Genomic DNA, 16,033 nt, shown 5'->3' on the forward strand with positions numbered 1-16,033 from the left:
CATCGGCCGCCTTCCTGTCCCAGAGACTCCTGGGGGTAAGCAGGTCACAGTGATGTGGGGCTCTCCCTCAAAATGTGCCAAGAGGGAGAGTCCTGGGCCTGTATTTGACCCTCCAGCCTGGGCCAGGGCTTAGCAGAGGCCAAACCCTTCACCTTGCGTGTCTCTCCTGTAGCCAGCCACCTGCACCAGCCCATAGGCCCTCTGGCCTGTTTGGTGTCTGTCCCCATCAGCCCCTGCCTGGTCCTCTATGCCAGGCTCTGACCTCTGCACAGACACTGGTCCTGATCTTAACTCCCCGAACAACCCCATTACCAATGACCACCTCACCCCAGCACCCACTCCCCCTTTCTCTCTGACCTCAGAGCTGTTCACTGGAAAGGGCTGTGGGCTCGGACCCCCTCCTTCTCCCTCACTGGCAGAGTCACTTCTCCAGGGTTTGTTTCTTTAGAGCCCCACCCCTACCTCCCAACACAACAGCAGGCAAAACCAACAGTTAAACTTTTATATTTACAATATTCTCTTCATCTTTTGCCAGGTTTAAAAATGTGTACAGAGCCGCGAAGGGTTAGGGTGGGGACATGGGATTGTCAAGGAATTGTTCTGGGGACAGGGGCTGGGCATTGGAGTCCGTGGCTGAATCATGGGGTTCCCCAGCCCCCCTCCCATGCCCCAGTTTGGGGGGCATCTGTCTACAGGGTTCAGGGCCCAGGTCCCTAGCATTTAGAAGGCAGGGCTGTTTGGAAAGGAGCTAGACCAGGCAGGGGAAGGGGTGGGAAAAGAACTAAGTTTCCATGGGTGGAGGTGGGGGCAGAAGGGACAGTCAGGAGGTAAAGTTCTGGGGAGCCAAGACCAGGGATTTGGGGGTCAGTGGAAGACAGCACTCCACCCCCTATTCAAATTTGGCACTAATGAACCCACAAAATGCCAGCAGATGAGGATTGGCTCCTTCTCGGCTGGTGTTCCTTGAAACCCTTCCCGACATTGTTACTTTCCCCAGAGGCCAAAACCGTCTCTCTTTGGGCAGTCACCTCACACACATCCTTTCAAATCAAATTCTTCCTGCTGGTGTCTGCCCAAGCGCCGTCCCCCACTGTCCCCTCCATCTGTTCCTCAGTACAGCTGACCCCGTTCTCTCCCCCAACCTGTCCGGGGAAGCCTTTCTCCCCTGCTCTCCTCCCCTCCCCCCTCCACTGCTCCTTTCCTTCAGCCCTGGGGGCCCAGGGGAGAGGGGGCAGGTCAAAGGAGGGGGTGGGCAGCTGAGGGGAGAAGCTGGCTTGAGACCAGGAAGGGATGTCTTCAGAGGGGGACGGCGAAGGGGGGAGGGAAAACAGGGGCAGAGAGGGAGGGATGAGACATGGCAAGAAGAGGGACGCAGGCAGGACCCCTTTAGCTGCCACCTCCCCCTCTCCTGTATCCTACCTGCCCGGGTCCAGGGCTGAGGAATCCTTGGCACGTTTTGGAGGGTCTTCGCCCCTCAAACCCACCTCACCAGTTTGGCACGGATGAGAGATGGTCTGAGGACTGAGGGAAGAAGGGCTGCCCTCAGACCGCGGTGAGGGCTTTGGTCAAACATGCACGGCCTCTGTGGGTGGCAGGTGCCACACAGCCCCCCACCCCCCGAACTCTAGGGGAAGGAAGGGCAGAGCTTAGGGTCTGTTCATCTCCTCAGGGTTTGTCCCTCCCCCTCAGCTTCTGTCAGTTTGAAGTCCTTTCACTTGTCCTTCTCACAAGTCTCCCTTGTGAGAAGGTAAGTGCTGGGCCTGAGGCCCTAAGATGCAGGGAAGTGCTGGAGAGAAAGGGGCCGTCTGCATGGGAAAACATACATCCACATGCAAGAACATGTTTCCACTCAGAAATGCATCCTGGACGCAGGGGAAGACACGTTCCCAGGCAGCACAGGGATGCAGGATCTCCCTTCCCCGCGGCAGGGAATGTGCGTCTGTCATCTGTGGAAGGCGAGGCCTGCCCGGGGGAGACCGTGCTTCACCTCACTTGTGCCACGGGGGATACACATGCTTCGCTGGGGCGGGAGGGCTGGGGGCAGGGCAGGGGGGCTGTGATTTCCTCGCTACTTCCCAGGCACCACCCTGCGTCGTCCGGTGGCCAAGGGTCGCTGTTTGTGAACACACCACTTCCAGGGTCTCCAGGGGGTGGGAGGAGGGAGGAGGTGGGAGAAGGCATGAGGGAACAGGATTCTGGGGCACAAATCCCCACAGAAATTCTTTGAGGGAGCCAACATGTGTCCAGGGCGGCAAAAAAAAACCTCACCCTGCACATGGGAAAACACACCCCCTCGTGAGAAAGCACACCTCCACGTGGGAAAATACTTCCACGTCTCCACACACCGAAGACGGGTGTCCAGACGACGGAGGGGAAAAAACACCCCCCCAGTTGTTCAAAGGCCCAAGTCCGGAGAAGAGAACGGGCCACTCCGCGCGGGAGAAGCGCACACATCCCGGCGAGGAACCCCACGTCCACCTAAAGCTCCTCGACGTGTGACAGCTCCACACGACAAAAGCCTGTCGCCAAGTCCTCCTCCCTGCCTTCTGAGCGGGCCGGGAGGGCCGGGGAGGGGGGCCTCCCCGAGCCGCCCCCTATACCCGAGTGGTGGAGTGGGGATGGGGGAGCGTGTTGTTGTGGCTGGTAGCGGTGGGGGGAGGTGGGGGGAAGGGCCCAAAGGGATGGAGGGAGGGGGGCGGCGGGGGAGGGGGTGGCCCCAGGCCGCTGGGCAGCAGGGTCAGGGCCCCGGGGGCCAAGAGAGGCACATCGTCCGGCGCCCGGCGCAGGGCCAGGGTGTAGTCGGGTGGGCAGGCGGGGCGCAGGGCCTCCGCAGGGTCCGCCCCGACGCCCCCGCCCCGCTTCAGCTGCAGCGACACCAGCTCCTCCTCGGGTGGCAGCTCACGGCCGGCCGCAGGGAGCAGGGGGCCCCCGCCGGGCACGCCGGAGCCCGAGCCGCCGGGGGGGCTGAGCCGCCTGCACCGCAGCTCCTGCCGCCGGTCCCGCTTGTAGTAGAGGGCGGCGAAGGCAAGGATGTTGAGGAAGAGGAGGGAGGCGCCCACGGCCACGGTGACGCTGAGCTCCGTGGAGTAGTCTCGGGAGTCCCCGGGGAAGCGGTCGTAGGCCCGGGGGCCCGGCTCGGGCTCGGGCTCGGGCGGCAGGGTGGCCGGAGGCGGCGGGCGGCGAGTGCCCGGGGCACCAGGGGGCGGGCGCGGCGGCCAGCGCGTGGCGTAGGGAGGGAGGCGCGTGGTGGTGGTGAAGAGCTCCGTGTGCAGGTTGTGCAGGTGCGGCACGAGCTCCAGCCAGAAAGCCACCTTGTTGGCGCGGTAGTTGTCGCGCACGCGCGGCTTCAAGCCGATGTGCAGGTACTGCTTCTCCTTGCTGTTGAACTTGCTCCACACCACCTCCTCGAAGCGGTTGGGCTTGGTGTGGATAAACTTGGTGTCCTGTGGCACCGGCTGGTTGGGGTCGCTGTGGACACAGGGGGGCAGGGAAAGGAGGAGTAAGGGTGAGGCTCCCATGAAAGGCGGGGGTGGGGGCGTGCTATGGGAGGAATGGGGAGAGAGATGGACAGAGATGCAGAGAGCTGGGGAGACGGGAAGAGAGACAAAGACGGACACGAAGAGACAGAGAAACTGCCAGAGACGGATGGACAGACAGACAAATAGGGATGAAGCCAGACTGCCAGAGACAGTCTGAGATGAGGACAGAGGGGCAGAGAGGGCAGAGACAGACCACCAGTGACAGAGGCAGAGTCTGAGACTGAATGAGATAGAGACATATGGAAACAGAGACACAAAAGGACATGAGAGACAGCCAGGGGGAAACCAGCGAGTACAGAGTAACCAGATCAAAGCAAGCAGAGATATCAATAGATTTCAAGAGAGAGAGGCAGAGACAGCAATAGACAGACAGACACAAACCCTCACACACACTCAGACACACAGATGGGAGCACTCAGACAGCGGGCCGAGCTCTGGGAGGAGAAGGAGAGAGCTGGGTGGGCAAGGGAGGGAAGGAGAGACAGACACGGAGCCAAAGGCACCAAGTGAGCCCGCCCCCCAGAAAAGACAGGGACCTCTCTGTCCAACTCTTCTGAGTCTTCAACACACACAGAAGAGCTGTCCGGCAGGTGTCTGAGTCGAGAAGGCAAGAGTGCCTTGATGGAGGAATGATGGCCGTGTGAAGGAGAGGGAGAGAAGGGGCTGAGGATGGAGGGGGTGTGTGCCCTGACCCGCAGAGATGCCCGACCCAGTCCCTCTGGCCCTCACCCGGTCTTGGCAAAGTTGGTCCAGTAGGTCATGACCACGGCGCTGAGCATGACATCATTCTTGGAGAAGTTGCAGGGGAAGAGGTCGGTGGCGCCCACCATGGGCACACCAAAGACGTAGGGCAGCTCATCCCCGTGCGCTGCATCTGCCCACTCGGGCCGGCCCTCAGCCTGGCAGTGGTGGTAGAAGGTGTAAAAGTAGACAGGGGACTGGTAGTCAGCGTGCAACTTGGCGGTGGCCACAGCCGGTGCCACCCACTGGTGGTCGGTAAAGAGCGCCAGCAGGGTCTTGCGCCGCATCTCGCCATTGTCCCTGTCGGCCCAGTCCGTGTACATAAACTTGATGGTCTCCCGCAGCACATCCTTGCCCTCCGGGTAGCCATACAGGTTGTCCACAAAGTTGGAGACGGTGAAGTCGAAGGCGCTGGCGGACACGCCGTCCTCGCTCTCCGCCGAGTCCTCCACGAACTTGAGGCCCTCTCCCTGGTTGACACCGATGAGCATGTCGTAGTTGAGGAATTCTCCCTGCTGCATGAGGATCTCAGGGTCATCGGGGACTACGTCACCGTCCACCACGGGCCCAAAGGCGATATGGTAGCTGGGGAGAAGGGGTCAAGGTCGCATCACCTGTTCACCGGCCTCCTCTCAGCTCACAGCCTGCTGAGTCCTCTGCTCAGAAGACCCCTCTCCCCTAGTTAAAACCTTCTGAGCCCTTCAGGGTACTTGGCCTCTCGGGAAGTCCTCCCTCAAGCACTTCATGGAGTCTTGTGCACACTGGCTCTGTTTAGGCACCTCTGCCTAGGGAAGGCTTCTGGGAGAAGGCAGGGCCCCGGGAGGGCCTTGAAGCCCACCTCTCCTGGCTAAATGGAATGCCTGTGGCCTGCGGGCACCTCTCACCCTCAACCTCCTTGGAACCAGCAAGGAGAATGGAGGCCTGGACCTGGCCCTCTCCCACCCCCATACCGGGCGGGCTGCACGTCCTGGTCCACCAACTCCCGAGAAGGCTTCCGGCGCAGACACTCCACGGCCTCGGTGCTGTCCTCCCGGTCACAGCCCACCTTGGCCGCCAGCAGCCGCGTGTACTTGAGCGGCTGGTAGTTGACAGACCAGCTAGAGATGGCAGTGCCACTCTGGGCGATGGCCTTCTGGAACAGCCCTGGTGGGACAGGCAGGCTTTAGGCTGGGCTGTAACAGCCTGAGGGAGGAGAAGGGGGACCTGGTGGGGTCGGGGGTGTGAGAAAGGGGACAGGAGGGACAGGCTGAGGAGGTGGCTGGTACCTTCCGAATGGTGGGAGAGGATCAGAAGGTTGACACAGGAGGCCCCTGCTCCAGATCCGAAGATGGTGATGCGCTCGGGGTCGCCCCCAAAGTGGGCAATGTTCTCACTGAGCCAGCGCAGGGCCTGGATCTGGTCCAGGAGCCCATAGTTGCCTTTTGCAGCCTGGTCCCCAGTGCTGAGAAAACCTGGGGGTAGAGGAAGAAAGGGGGCTTCCTGGGGGTGTCACAGCACCCTTGCCCTCTTTCTGGGCAGCTCAGTCCAGCCCAGAAGCCATTCTGCTTCTGCTGGGTTTAGAAGAACCCTGCCGGCAGGCCCTCCTCCCAGACTCCAGCCCCTAGAGTTGGCTGCCCACCCTCACCGAGCACCCCAAGCCGGTAGTTGAGTGTGGCTACAATGACGTTGCCGTAGGCGGCCAGGACAGAGCCATCGAACATGTTCCCGGTGCCCTCCATGTAGGAGCCGCCATGCAGAAACAGCATCACCGGCTTCTTCCCGGAGTCCCGGATATCTGCGTGGGGAGGGGGCGGGTAGGTGGGCCGGGGGGTGGGGGACAAGGACACAGTCAGACCAGAAGCAGCACCGCCCAGCTCCCAGGCCTGCTGAGTTCCAGCCCTGAGCTCAGGGGACATGTCACTCCCATCCCTGGGGGGCAAGACCGGATTCCCCTCCCTCCCTCCCCAGCTAGTCCTGGCAGAAGATCCCTCCCCACCTCCTGCCGGTGTGCCCTACAGCACTTCTCCCCAAGCCTGGCAGACCTTCCAAGAAGCCTAGCAGAGGCAGGGCTGGGGGCTGGCCCTTCTCAGGGCATCTGCTGGACCCAGGGGAACCCCTCCCCACACACACACAGCAAATCTACTTCCTGCTCCTAGGAAGAGCGAGCTCCCAAGGCTGCCACTGGAGCTAGAGATCCTGGGAGGGTCCTGGCGTTTCCTTCGACTCAGGCCGTGGGCCTCAGCTCCACATGGTAGCCTGGTCTGTGGGTGAGGGGGTGCCAGGCCCTAGGGTCCCTGGGGGCTTGGTCTCCTCCCCGCCCTAATTCCTTTCTAGGTCACCTCCCCAGTTACCATGGCAACCCCCAGCCTAATTACTGTGGCAGGAGGCGGCAGGGTGGGAAAGAGCCTGCCTAATGAAGCCAGGGTGCAGCTCTAGTCTCGGACCCCCCAAACTGGCCTAAGTCCTGAGCTCTGGATCCTTCTCTTGCCATGTCCCCAAAGGATCCCATGATCACTCCCATATGTAGAAGGCCCCTTGAGGGGTAACTAATTCTGGAAGAGGGTGGGAGTCTGAGAGGGCTTGCCGGGGTCCCTGCCCCTGCAGCTCCTCCACGATGCAGCCACAGTGCCTGTGCTGGCGTCACCCCTGGCCTCCAGGCCCTCCTCTTTCTTGACACCTGCAATCTCTGACCAGCCTGGGCACTTGGGCAAATAAGATCCAGGCCTGGGTGACGCCAGCACAGCTGGTCCCCAGTGCCTCTGCCCGCCTCCCTCATGCCGCTAGGAACTTCCCTCCTGGCAGAAGGTCAACCAACAGGTCACTGAGACACTCCCCTCCATCCCCCCACAGACAGCTTCCTGCCTCCTGTCTCTTAGGACCGTCTATGACACCTCCTTCCACCTGACTTTGGCCAGGAGCTCCTAGGTGGGCCGTGCCCTCTCTGTGTCCTCCCCCAATCCTATTCTTCCCTTTGTTCCTGAACCTCCAGTGGCCTTCCAACAGTTCAGGCTGGTCTCCTTCCCTCCGAGGTCCTGTCCTAAATGTCCTCACTCCTCCCCGCTCCTCCCCACCCAGCACCTCCACTCCCAGCGAGGGGGGAGGGGGAGTCAGAAAGGGGAGGAGCAGGAAGGGGGGCTGGGGCGACAAGAATTCAAAACCAACAACAAAAAACAGGATCAAGAAAGAAGAAAGAAAGAAAAAAACAACAACCAAAAAACAAGAAGCTCTCGGGGCAGATTCAACAAGAAAAGAAAAAAAACCCAAAAAACCAAGAAACCGAAAAAGATCTGTTTTTGGAAAAAAAGAAAAAAGTTCTTTGCACTTTTTCAAAATTTTGTGGTGAAACTTCAAGATATTGGGCCCTGTTTTCAAAAATGTCCAAATTCTTTAATTTGCTTCAAATGTGCGTTTTCTGCATCGGACAGGCTTTGTTTTGGAAACTGTAGCAGGTTTCTGCTGTCTCGACTGTGTCATCAATTTGCCAACTTAAATTTGTTTTTTTCAAATGTTATTTTGCTCCAAATTAAAATTGTTTTTTCAAATGTTATATTTCACAAGTTTCAAAACAGTCCAAATGTCTGTCAAACTAAACATTTTATCCAATTCTTTGGTGTTTTTTTGGTTTTTGTTTTTTTTCTGACATTCCAATTTCTTTTTGCACTTTATTTTCACCATGTTTAAGCTTTTCTTGCCGGTTTTCTAGTGGGTCCAACATTGTTCAAATTTCGTTTGAAGTTTTCGTAATTCTTTTTTCCAATTATTACAAATTTTTCTTTTCTTTTCTTTTTCGTTTTTAGTTGGGAAAACGACTGAGGGGCCTTGAGGGCTGTGAGGGCATTTAGTTAGGGGGCGGGGCCGAGAACGTCCTCTTATCAGCAACCACATGCAGCAGCGGGATTTTTAAATCTACCTGTGTCTGGCGGATTGAGCGTCGCCTCGTCACGTTTTTTTGTGAGCGGACCTAAGACCGGGAACACAAAACAGAGAAAAAAGGACAATTTTGTGGGGAAAGATGCGGGTCGAGGGGAAGTGGTGGATGGGGAGGGGAGGAGAGAAAGCAGAAAAGGGGAGGGTGAAGGGCAGAAAAAATAAGCCAAAAAAAGCAAAATTTGTTTTCAAGAAAAAGAAACCAAGAAAAGAGAAAAACGTTTCTACAACCCAAATTTTGTTCCCCTCCCCGGAAAAAGTCATGCCCCAAAGAAAAGGCTGGTTTTGGGGGGGTGGGGTGCCTGAGTGGGCTGAGGCCTGTCTTAAGACATATTGATTTGGCTGGAAAGGATTTGGCTTGTCCAAGTGTTTGCTAATTGCTGGAAATGAAACGGTGTTAGAGGTGGGGTGGGTGGGAGGGGAGGGGAAGCCAACCAGGGAGCCTGGGAGCCCAAGGCCAGCTGTGTCCCGCCCCGGGGAGGGGCGCCACCACTCACGCAGGCCCTCTTCAGGACCAGCCAAGCACCTGCCCACTCCCCTAGGCTGTAGAGAGGAGGGGTTCCAGCAGAAAGGACTCTGCTTCCCTCTGGACCCATCTGGAGGGCAGAGGGTAGGATGGGGGTGGGGCAGCCCGTCCCCACAGCTCACAGCCCCTGGAAGCCCTCAGCTCTCCACTGGCCGGCAGGGGGGAGGTCAGCGAGGGATGCCTGCCCACCTCCCAGCCTCTCACCAGCCAGCATTTCTCTTCCATCCGCACTCACAAGCCTGACTTCTCACCCCATCTCCCTACTGTGGGGTGAAGCAGGGAAAGGGGTCATCAGGTCTTGCCCTCCACTCCACCTCTTCCCTCTGACCCCCCTCCCCACCCTCATCCCTTACCCAGGCCTGCTGTCCTCCCCCACAGATGGTGAACTCCCCACCAGGGGCGCCAGCCCCCCACCAACCCCTGCTCTAATGCCAAAAGCCCCCCTCCCCAATTGGGGGTTCAGTCCACAAATAGGGAATAGGAAACACAGTGCCCTGAGCCAGCCCGACACAGAAGGTGCCAGGAGGCGCGGGGAGGTGCAAGGTGTGCCCCGTCAAGGAAAGGCCTCAGACTGGGCTCAGAGTTTGGCTCGAGGCTTCTTTCAGATTGGGAGATTAGTCAAGGGAGAGCTGGAACCCAGAGACCTGAGGGGTTCCCCCAGGCTGATCAATTTCTCCTTGGTGGCCTGGGGACCAGCATGAGGAGGGATGGGTCAGTAAGGCTGAGGCCAGCCTCCGCAAGGCTTCTCCCAACTGGTGGTGATGGCCCCACGGGGACCCATTAGGATCAGGGCCTGTTCTTCTCTGACTGGATAGGGATGGGGATGGGGATGAAGTCAGCAGGGCGTGTGTGCGCGTGAGAATATGATGTGTGCGGCTGGGTATGAGTGTGTGTGTGTGTGTGTGTGTGTGTGTGTGTGTGTGTGTGTGTGTGTGTGTGTGTGTGTGTGTGTGTGTGTGTGCGCCTGAGTCAACGTCTTCCTCTCAGAGCTGGTGTGAAGATTCAGTGAGATCACCTGAATGTGTCAGGCCCCAAGCAGGTCTGCAATAAGCGATGGTTAAAAATACAGAAGGTGTGGGCATGGGTGGGGTGGGGGCAGGGTGGGCAATTTGTGTGGAGGTGTTGGGGTGGACAGTCCATTAGTGGGAAGTGCTGGGTGAATGTTTCACATGAGGGGTGACGAGACAATAGCCCACTGAGCGGGGCTTTGCAGGCGGGACAGCTTTCTACCTGAAGATGTGGGTGGAGAGTCCACGAGTGGAGAGCATTGAGATGGGTGGCCTATTGGAGGCACTAGGGTGAATAATTCACTGGTAGGAGGGCGCTGGGGTAGGTAGGTGGTCCATGAGAGGGCAAGGGAAGGTAGAGTGGACGGCTCTGAGGCAGAGGGTGTTGGGATATTGGGGAGGATGTGTGGAATGTATTAGGGTAAGTGGTCTATCAGAGTGCTTGGAATCTGAACAGGATTGGGGCAGAAACTTCCGTGCATTGTGTGTATGGGTGGCTAGGAGGCGTGGCTTATACGGGGAGGGGTAGTGATGGTGTTGAGGTGCATGAGGTGTTCTGTGATTGGCATGTCCTCCGGGTGCAGGGAGCGAGGTGTTGGAGTACTTGATCTGTGAGTAGGGTGTAGGGTTGCCACCTGTGCTGTCACAGCCTGAGGTATGATACTGATGACCTCTAGGCAGGAGTTGGGGTAAGCAATGTCTGAGAGGTGTTGAGAACATAGGGGACTGTGGTGTGAGTAGCCTGTTGGAGCACGTGGTCCAGCTGCAGGGTTACTGGGGTAAAGGTCTGTGTATGGGTGTTACTAGGGCACATGATCTATACCCAGAGATACTAGGAGCACAGGTCTATATGGGTGACAGGGTACACAATTCCAGAGAAGTGCTGGCGTCCGTGCTGTGTGAAGGTGCTGGGAATTTTGATATGTGGGATTCTAGAGCACAAGGTCAGTGTGCCGGTCGGTTGGGTACCTGACCTGAGTGTTGAGTATTTGAAATTCCTGGTCTTGTAGTGGGACTTGAGTTCATGATGTGTGGGTTTTGGGTGTGTAGGGTGTACAGTGGGGTTCCTGGATACCAAGCCTATATGTAAAGTTGTTGGAAAATGGCCTGTGGCGGGTGTTATCAGAGTGGATGGTCTCTGTGTGTGTCGGGGGTTGTGGAGTGGTGACACGGGGAGGAGGAAGGATAACGTGGGTGCTCTTTGTGAGGATGGTCTGTCGGGGTGGCTGCAGGCCTGCTGATTACCCTCTGCCATGGGCTGCTGGAAGGTACTGACACTGGTTGGGCTCGATGTGCTGGAGGCTGGCTGGGGGGAACTGTCCGGTGGGAAACTGCTGCTGGGGACTAGAGCACTGCCGCAGTGAACTAGAGAGTTCATTGTCAAGAAGAGCCAGCTCGGAGCCCCGGGGAAGGTGTTCTGTTGGGGATGGGAGGGCTGTGCTGTGAGTGGAGGGGCCCTTGGCAAGGAGCTTCCCTGAGCCTTCGGGAGTGTATAGCGATCAGGGGACAGAGCATCCTGGGGAAGAGGCACTCAGCTCAGGTGAGGGGCCCTGCATGTGACAGAAGGACGTCTGCCCATGCTGGCCTGGGGAGAAGGAGTCTTTGCTGTCCTTGAGGTGGAGGTGGAGCTCAAGTGGGCAGTGGCTGGGGACAAGCCCAGGCCTGGGCGCAGGAGATGGGGCAGAGCCGGAGTGGCTGTCTACGCAGCTGATGATGGATGCCTCCACCACCTGACCGCCCTCAGTGTCCCCTCTGTGTGTGCCTCTGTGGGCAGGGGGTGGGTAGGCCCAGCCTAGTCCTGCTGCCCTTGCCATCGGCTCTCTGGGTGCACAAAGAGCTTCTGGGCTGACTGTGGGATTCGTTCCTAGGACTGCCTGGCAGGGACCCGTACCACCCTGGGAGGGCACGCAGAGCCCGCAGGGACGCACTGCCCCTCACGGCCCCGGCGAAGGCCCAGCTCCCGGCCCGGGGCCTGCCGGCGCCTGAGGGTGTGCATGGATGTCTGTGGGCTGTGTCCACCGGGGGCCCGGCCCGGTGCCCGCGCCCTTACCGTCCTCGGTGGGCACGTAGAGGTTGAGGTACAGGCAGTCCTCGCTCTGGTTCTGCACGTAGGTGGCGGCCGCCTCCAGGTTGTCGGTGAACCACACGGGCAGCATGATGGCGGGCAGCGCCCCGTGCAGGTTCTGCGGGCAGGCGGGCGGCAGGGTGGTGGCGTTGCGCACGCCGGGCCACGAGGCGGGGGCCTCAGGCGGCTGGAAGCGGCGGTCGCCCAGGGGGGGCGTGGCGTAGGGCACGCCCAGGAACTGCACGACCGGGCCCAGGATCTCGTTGTTGAGCTCGCGCCGCACGCCGCGCACTCGCCCGTAGGCCGTGTTCACCACTGGGAAGCGCTCCTCCCCGAGGCTGCCAAGACCCAGGCCCGGGCCGCCCGGGGCGCCGCCGCCGGGACCCCCTCCCCCCCGCTGAGCCCCCGCCAGCCCCACCAGACACAGCGCCAGGAGCCACATGCTGATCGGGGGACCCCCCCTCCCTCCCCGGGACCCCCCCCCTCGGAGAGAGAGAGAAGGGGGGGGAGAGGGAGGGAGGCCCCCCTCGCCCCAGGAGGGAGGAGGGGGCGGGGGAAAGGGAGGGAGGAGGGGGGTGGGGAGGGACCTGGGTTAGACGGGACAGAGAAGGGGTCTGTTCCTCTCCATGGAGGGGGCGAGGGGTGGGGAAGGGGAAGGAAGTGGGAGAAGGTGAAGGCAGGCCCAACCTGCGGGGAGGAGGGACAGACAGACGGACGGACAGAAAAATACAGAGAAGAGGTGCAAGAAGGGAAGGGAAATTGGACGGGGCAGACAGACAGGAATGGGGAAACAGAAGAGACAGGTGGTTAGTGACTCGGAATTCAGACCAAGTTGTCCCCCTTCTTCCATCCTCTGGCCCCTTGACACCTCCCCCCCCACCCCAGCCACCCCCTCCCCTCAGCAGGGACCCAGATAGAAAAGTCTGAGGCTGGGGTGAGGTCCGGATGTGTTAAACGTCTAGGACCACCAGAGGGGAAGGAGGGTCAGCTCCCCAGACCCAGTACTTCCCCTTCCAGCTGTTTATCCCTCCCAGGCATGTTCTCCTCAGGGACTCAGGAGTCCCAGTTCCCACCTCCCTGGGAGGGATGAGACAGACAAGGAAGAGAAAATAAAAATACCAAGTCATTAATTAGCAGGAAGTGGTGGGTTTGTTTATACATGTTAATCACTCCTGAGCTGTAATTTCATGGCACTGAACTCCCACCCCAGGCCAGACTTGGGTCTTTCTTGGGACTGCACAAGCCCAGCACCTTACCCTCCCTTCAACATCTCATTCTAGAAGGATTTGTGTAGTGGGGGAGACCCCTGCACCCCAGGGCCTCTCCATTTCTCCCCTCAGAAGTTAAGGTGCCTTGAGGCAGGGAGAGGATGGGGAGGGGATGCTGGAGGGGCAAATCCGGGGACAGGTGCGTGATTCTGCAGCCGGTTGCCGGGCGACAGGATGCTGCCCCGCAATGCTACCTCGGCAACGGGCTGCAGCTTTAACCCTGGAGTGGGGGTGGGGGTGGGGGTCTGGAGGAAGACGGGAAGGGGCTGGGTTGGTTATGGGGTCCATTCAGGGCATGAGGAGGAGAGCAGAGACATGAGTCAGAATGCTAGAGTTTCCCCCAGCCTTCGCATAGAGGGAGAAGTATATGTGTTGAGGGGAGCTGGAGACTAGGGGCCTAGAGAACCCTAAAAGAGCTGCCTCTTGCCCCTTGTTGGCCAGTCAGAACTAGCCCTAGTGACCAGGCCTCTGGCTGGGGAGAAGGGGTGCTGAGGTGGCTTTAAGGAGAATCAGGTGCACCCACCAATGGCTCCCCTCCCACAGTCTTGAACAGCCTTGAACCCCAGACACCTCTTCTTCTATGCATGGCATTCTGACCCATGCCCTGGGGACAAACCTTGGCCTCTTCTCATCCCATCCCAGCTATCCACCTCCCCTTCCCCTTGCCAGCCCCCACAGTTGCTGCCTTGATGCCTGGGTGCTCAGGGCAGCAGGAGCAGGACAAGGGAACAGATCAGACTGAAGGGGCAGACACCCGGGTCATCTCAGCAAGCCCCCCCGTCCCCCCCACAGCCGCCAGAGCTGTTTGCTGACGCGGGGTTTTCAGAGCCAGGCACCAGCCCGCGGTTGGCTCTCTGCAGGTGTCAGTTTATTCCAGAGATGAGGACACAGGAATCCTTACCACACACACCCAGTCATGCCCTCCCTTTCTTCAGGCCCTCTTAAGCTCCTGTTCCCCCATCACCTGGAGGGGCTTGGGGCTGGCTCCTCTAGGTTCTCCTCTGCCTATGCCAGGCTGGACTCTGCTTCCATGGCCTTGCCGCCCCTCCCCCACCCACCCCCTCCGCCTCCCGCGAACAAGGTCTGCCTCTGTCACCCCCCTCCCTTAAGGTACTTTGGGCCCCTGGCCTCCTCCCTGCCAGCTTCTCTCCCTTCCTCCCTCCCACTGGAGCCCCCCCCCCATCTCTCTCCTCTCCATAGCGCTCCCTCAGAGCATCTTTCCACGGCCTCTTCCAGCTTGCTCCAGCTCTTGCCTTCAGTCTCTCGCCCCTCAGTCTTCTTTCATCTCTCTTCTACACCTTCCTCTTTGGTGTTTCTCATTTTTCTGTCTCCTTCAAATCCCTTCCCCAAATTTCTCTCTCAAGCCCCTTCTATTTCTCTCTCTCTTTCCCTATTTCTGTCTCCCCCATTTTCTCTCCCCTGCTCTCCTCATCTCTGTCTGCCACATCTTGCCCCCCCCCATCCCTCTGCCTTGTTCGCTCCATTCCTGCCCAGGCCTGACTCCCCCGGTCAGGGAGAGTTGAGGGACGGGGGCTCAGGCCATAGCCCCCCCGCTTCTTCCTGCAGTGGGGAAAATGGCTTGGCCGGGAAGGGGAGAAGGAGGGGGAGGGGGAGATGGGAACACACGGGGTCTGTGGGCCCATTCAAAGGATCATTCATGGGCTGGAGAGAGGCAGAGACAAAGAGACCGAGACGCAGAGACACGGCGAGAGCATCCCTAGGCGGAGACACGCAGACAGAGCAGGCTGGGGGAAACCAGGCGCAGGGAGAGAGATGGGGAGAAGGAGACCCCAATGGACCGCCACGCAGCCCCCTCCACCCGGCCCGGCTTAGCTCCTACCTGGCTCAGCCCTGGGGCCGTGGTGCCTCCATCCAGGGCTCTGAGTAGGGGGCGGACGGGCTTCGGGAGGGGGGCGGCGGCCTCTGAGCCCCCGCGGCCCCGCAGGCCCAGCCCCCGCCCGCAGCGCCTCACCCGGCGGGGGAGGGAGATCGCCCCAGCCCCCGGGGGCGGGGCCGGGATCCAGTCGATCCCCGGGGAAAGGAGAGGTAGGGGATGGGGTCAGGAGGAGCCCAAGAACAGGGAACCCCGCAGTGGGGACGGCGGAGGGAGGAGGAGGCAACGGGACAGGGCTGGATTGGGAATCCACTGGCTCCGTGGGCTGGCTTCGAGGGACCAAAAGGCGGTACAGGCGGAGGATCCTGAGGGATCGGGTACGGGAGGAGGAGTCCACGGCAATCCCCAGGGGGCCAAAACCCGGGAGCGCAGGATCCGCGGTGCAGGGGCAGGGATCCAGCCGGAATCCTCAGGGAGGGGGAGGGATCTAGTCGATCCCGAGGGCGGGCGGGAGGGGGAGGTCCGGGGAGTCAGAGGAGGGCGGGAGCCGAGTCTGGAGCCCCGGGGCGGGGGTCGGCACAGATCCTAGGAGGGAAAGCGGAGGTAAGGGGTAGGCTTCGGGCAACGCTCAGCAGCCGGGAGGCCCGGACTCCTGGCCCCGCGCGCCAGGGCCCGCCCGCCCCGCGTCCATCCCAGCCAGAGAGTGATGATCCGCCGGCTGAGCAGCCGCAGCAGCCCCGCGCGTCACCGCGCGGCCGCCTCCCCCGCCCCCTGCCGAGAGAGCGGCGCACACCCCTCGTTCGCACCCGCCTGCCCGCCCGCCCTCCAGAGTGTGGGGGGGATTGGAGAAGGTGGAAGGGGACGGGAGTGGACAGACCGACGGACGGACGAAGCAGGCCAGCAGGGCAGGGTGGAGACACCCCACACACACACCGTTATCTCCCACCCTCCGGGTTCTCGCAGTTAGTGCGGGGGATGGGGAAGGAAGGAGGGGGTGAACTCTAAGGGGCGGGACATCGTATGAAGGCGGAGCCTTCGGTTCTGGAGGAGGGGCCATTTGGGTAGTGGGCAGGGTTTAACGGTGGTGGGTGGGGCTTGGCTATCCGTGAGGCCGCCTCTTTTTGGGAGTGGGTCTGGTTTAAAGCTG

General features: G+C 60.1%; 1 protein-coding gene across 2 annotated transcripts; it reads right to left on the minus strand.

Annotated features, from left to right (window-relative positions):
• Positions 1–488: 488 nt before the first annotated feature.
• NLGN2 (neuroligin 2) lies at positions 489–12,226 on the minus strand. 2 transcript variants are annotated; one of them, XM_060134082.1, is made up of 8 exons: positions 11,770–11,883; positions 8,917–8,975; positions 8,170–8,220; positions 5,905–6,054; positions 5,546–5,731; positions 5,231–5,423; positions 4,269–4,865; positions 489–3,468 (listed from the first exon to the last, which is right to left on the minus strand). In XM_060134082.1, the coding sequence occupies exons 2-8, from the start codon at positions 8,924–8,926 to the stop codon at positions 2,595–2,597; spliced, it is 2,061 nt and encodes a 686-aa protein (XP_059990065.1). In that variant the 5' UTR covers positions 8,927–8,975; positions 11,770–11,883; the 3' UTR covers positions 489–2,594. The 2 variants fall into 2 exon arrangements, with proteins under 2 accessions (XP_059990065.1, XP_059990064.1); XM_060134081.1 differs by lacking the exon at positions 8,917–8,975 and having other exon boundaries at positions 11,770–12,226.
• Positions 12,227–16,033: the final 3,807 nt, after the last annotated feature.

Source organism: Lagenorhynchus albirostris, chromosome 20 (genome assembly GCF_949774975.1).
Source record: "Lagenorhynchus albirostris chromosome 20, mLagAlb1.1, whole genome shotgun sequence".
Taxonomy (NCBI): Eukaryota; Metazoa; Chordata; class Mammalia; order Artiodactyla; family Delphinidae; genus Lagenorhynchus; species Lagenorhynchus albirostris.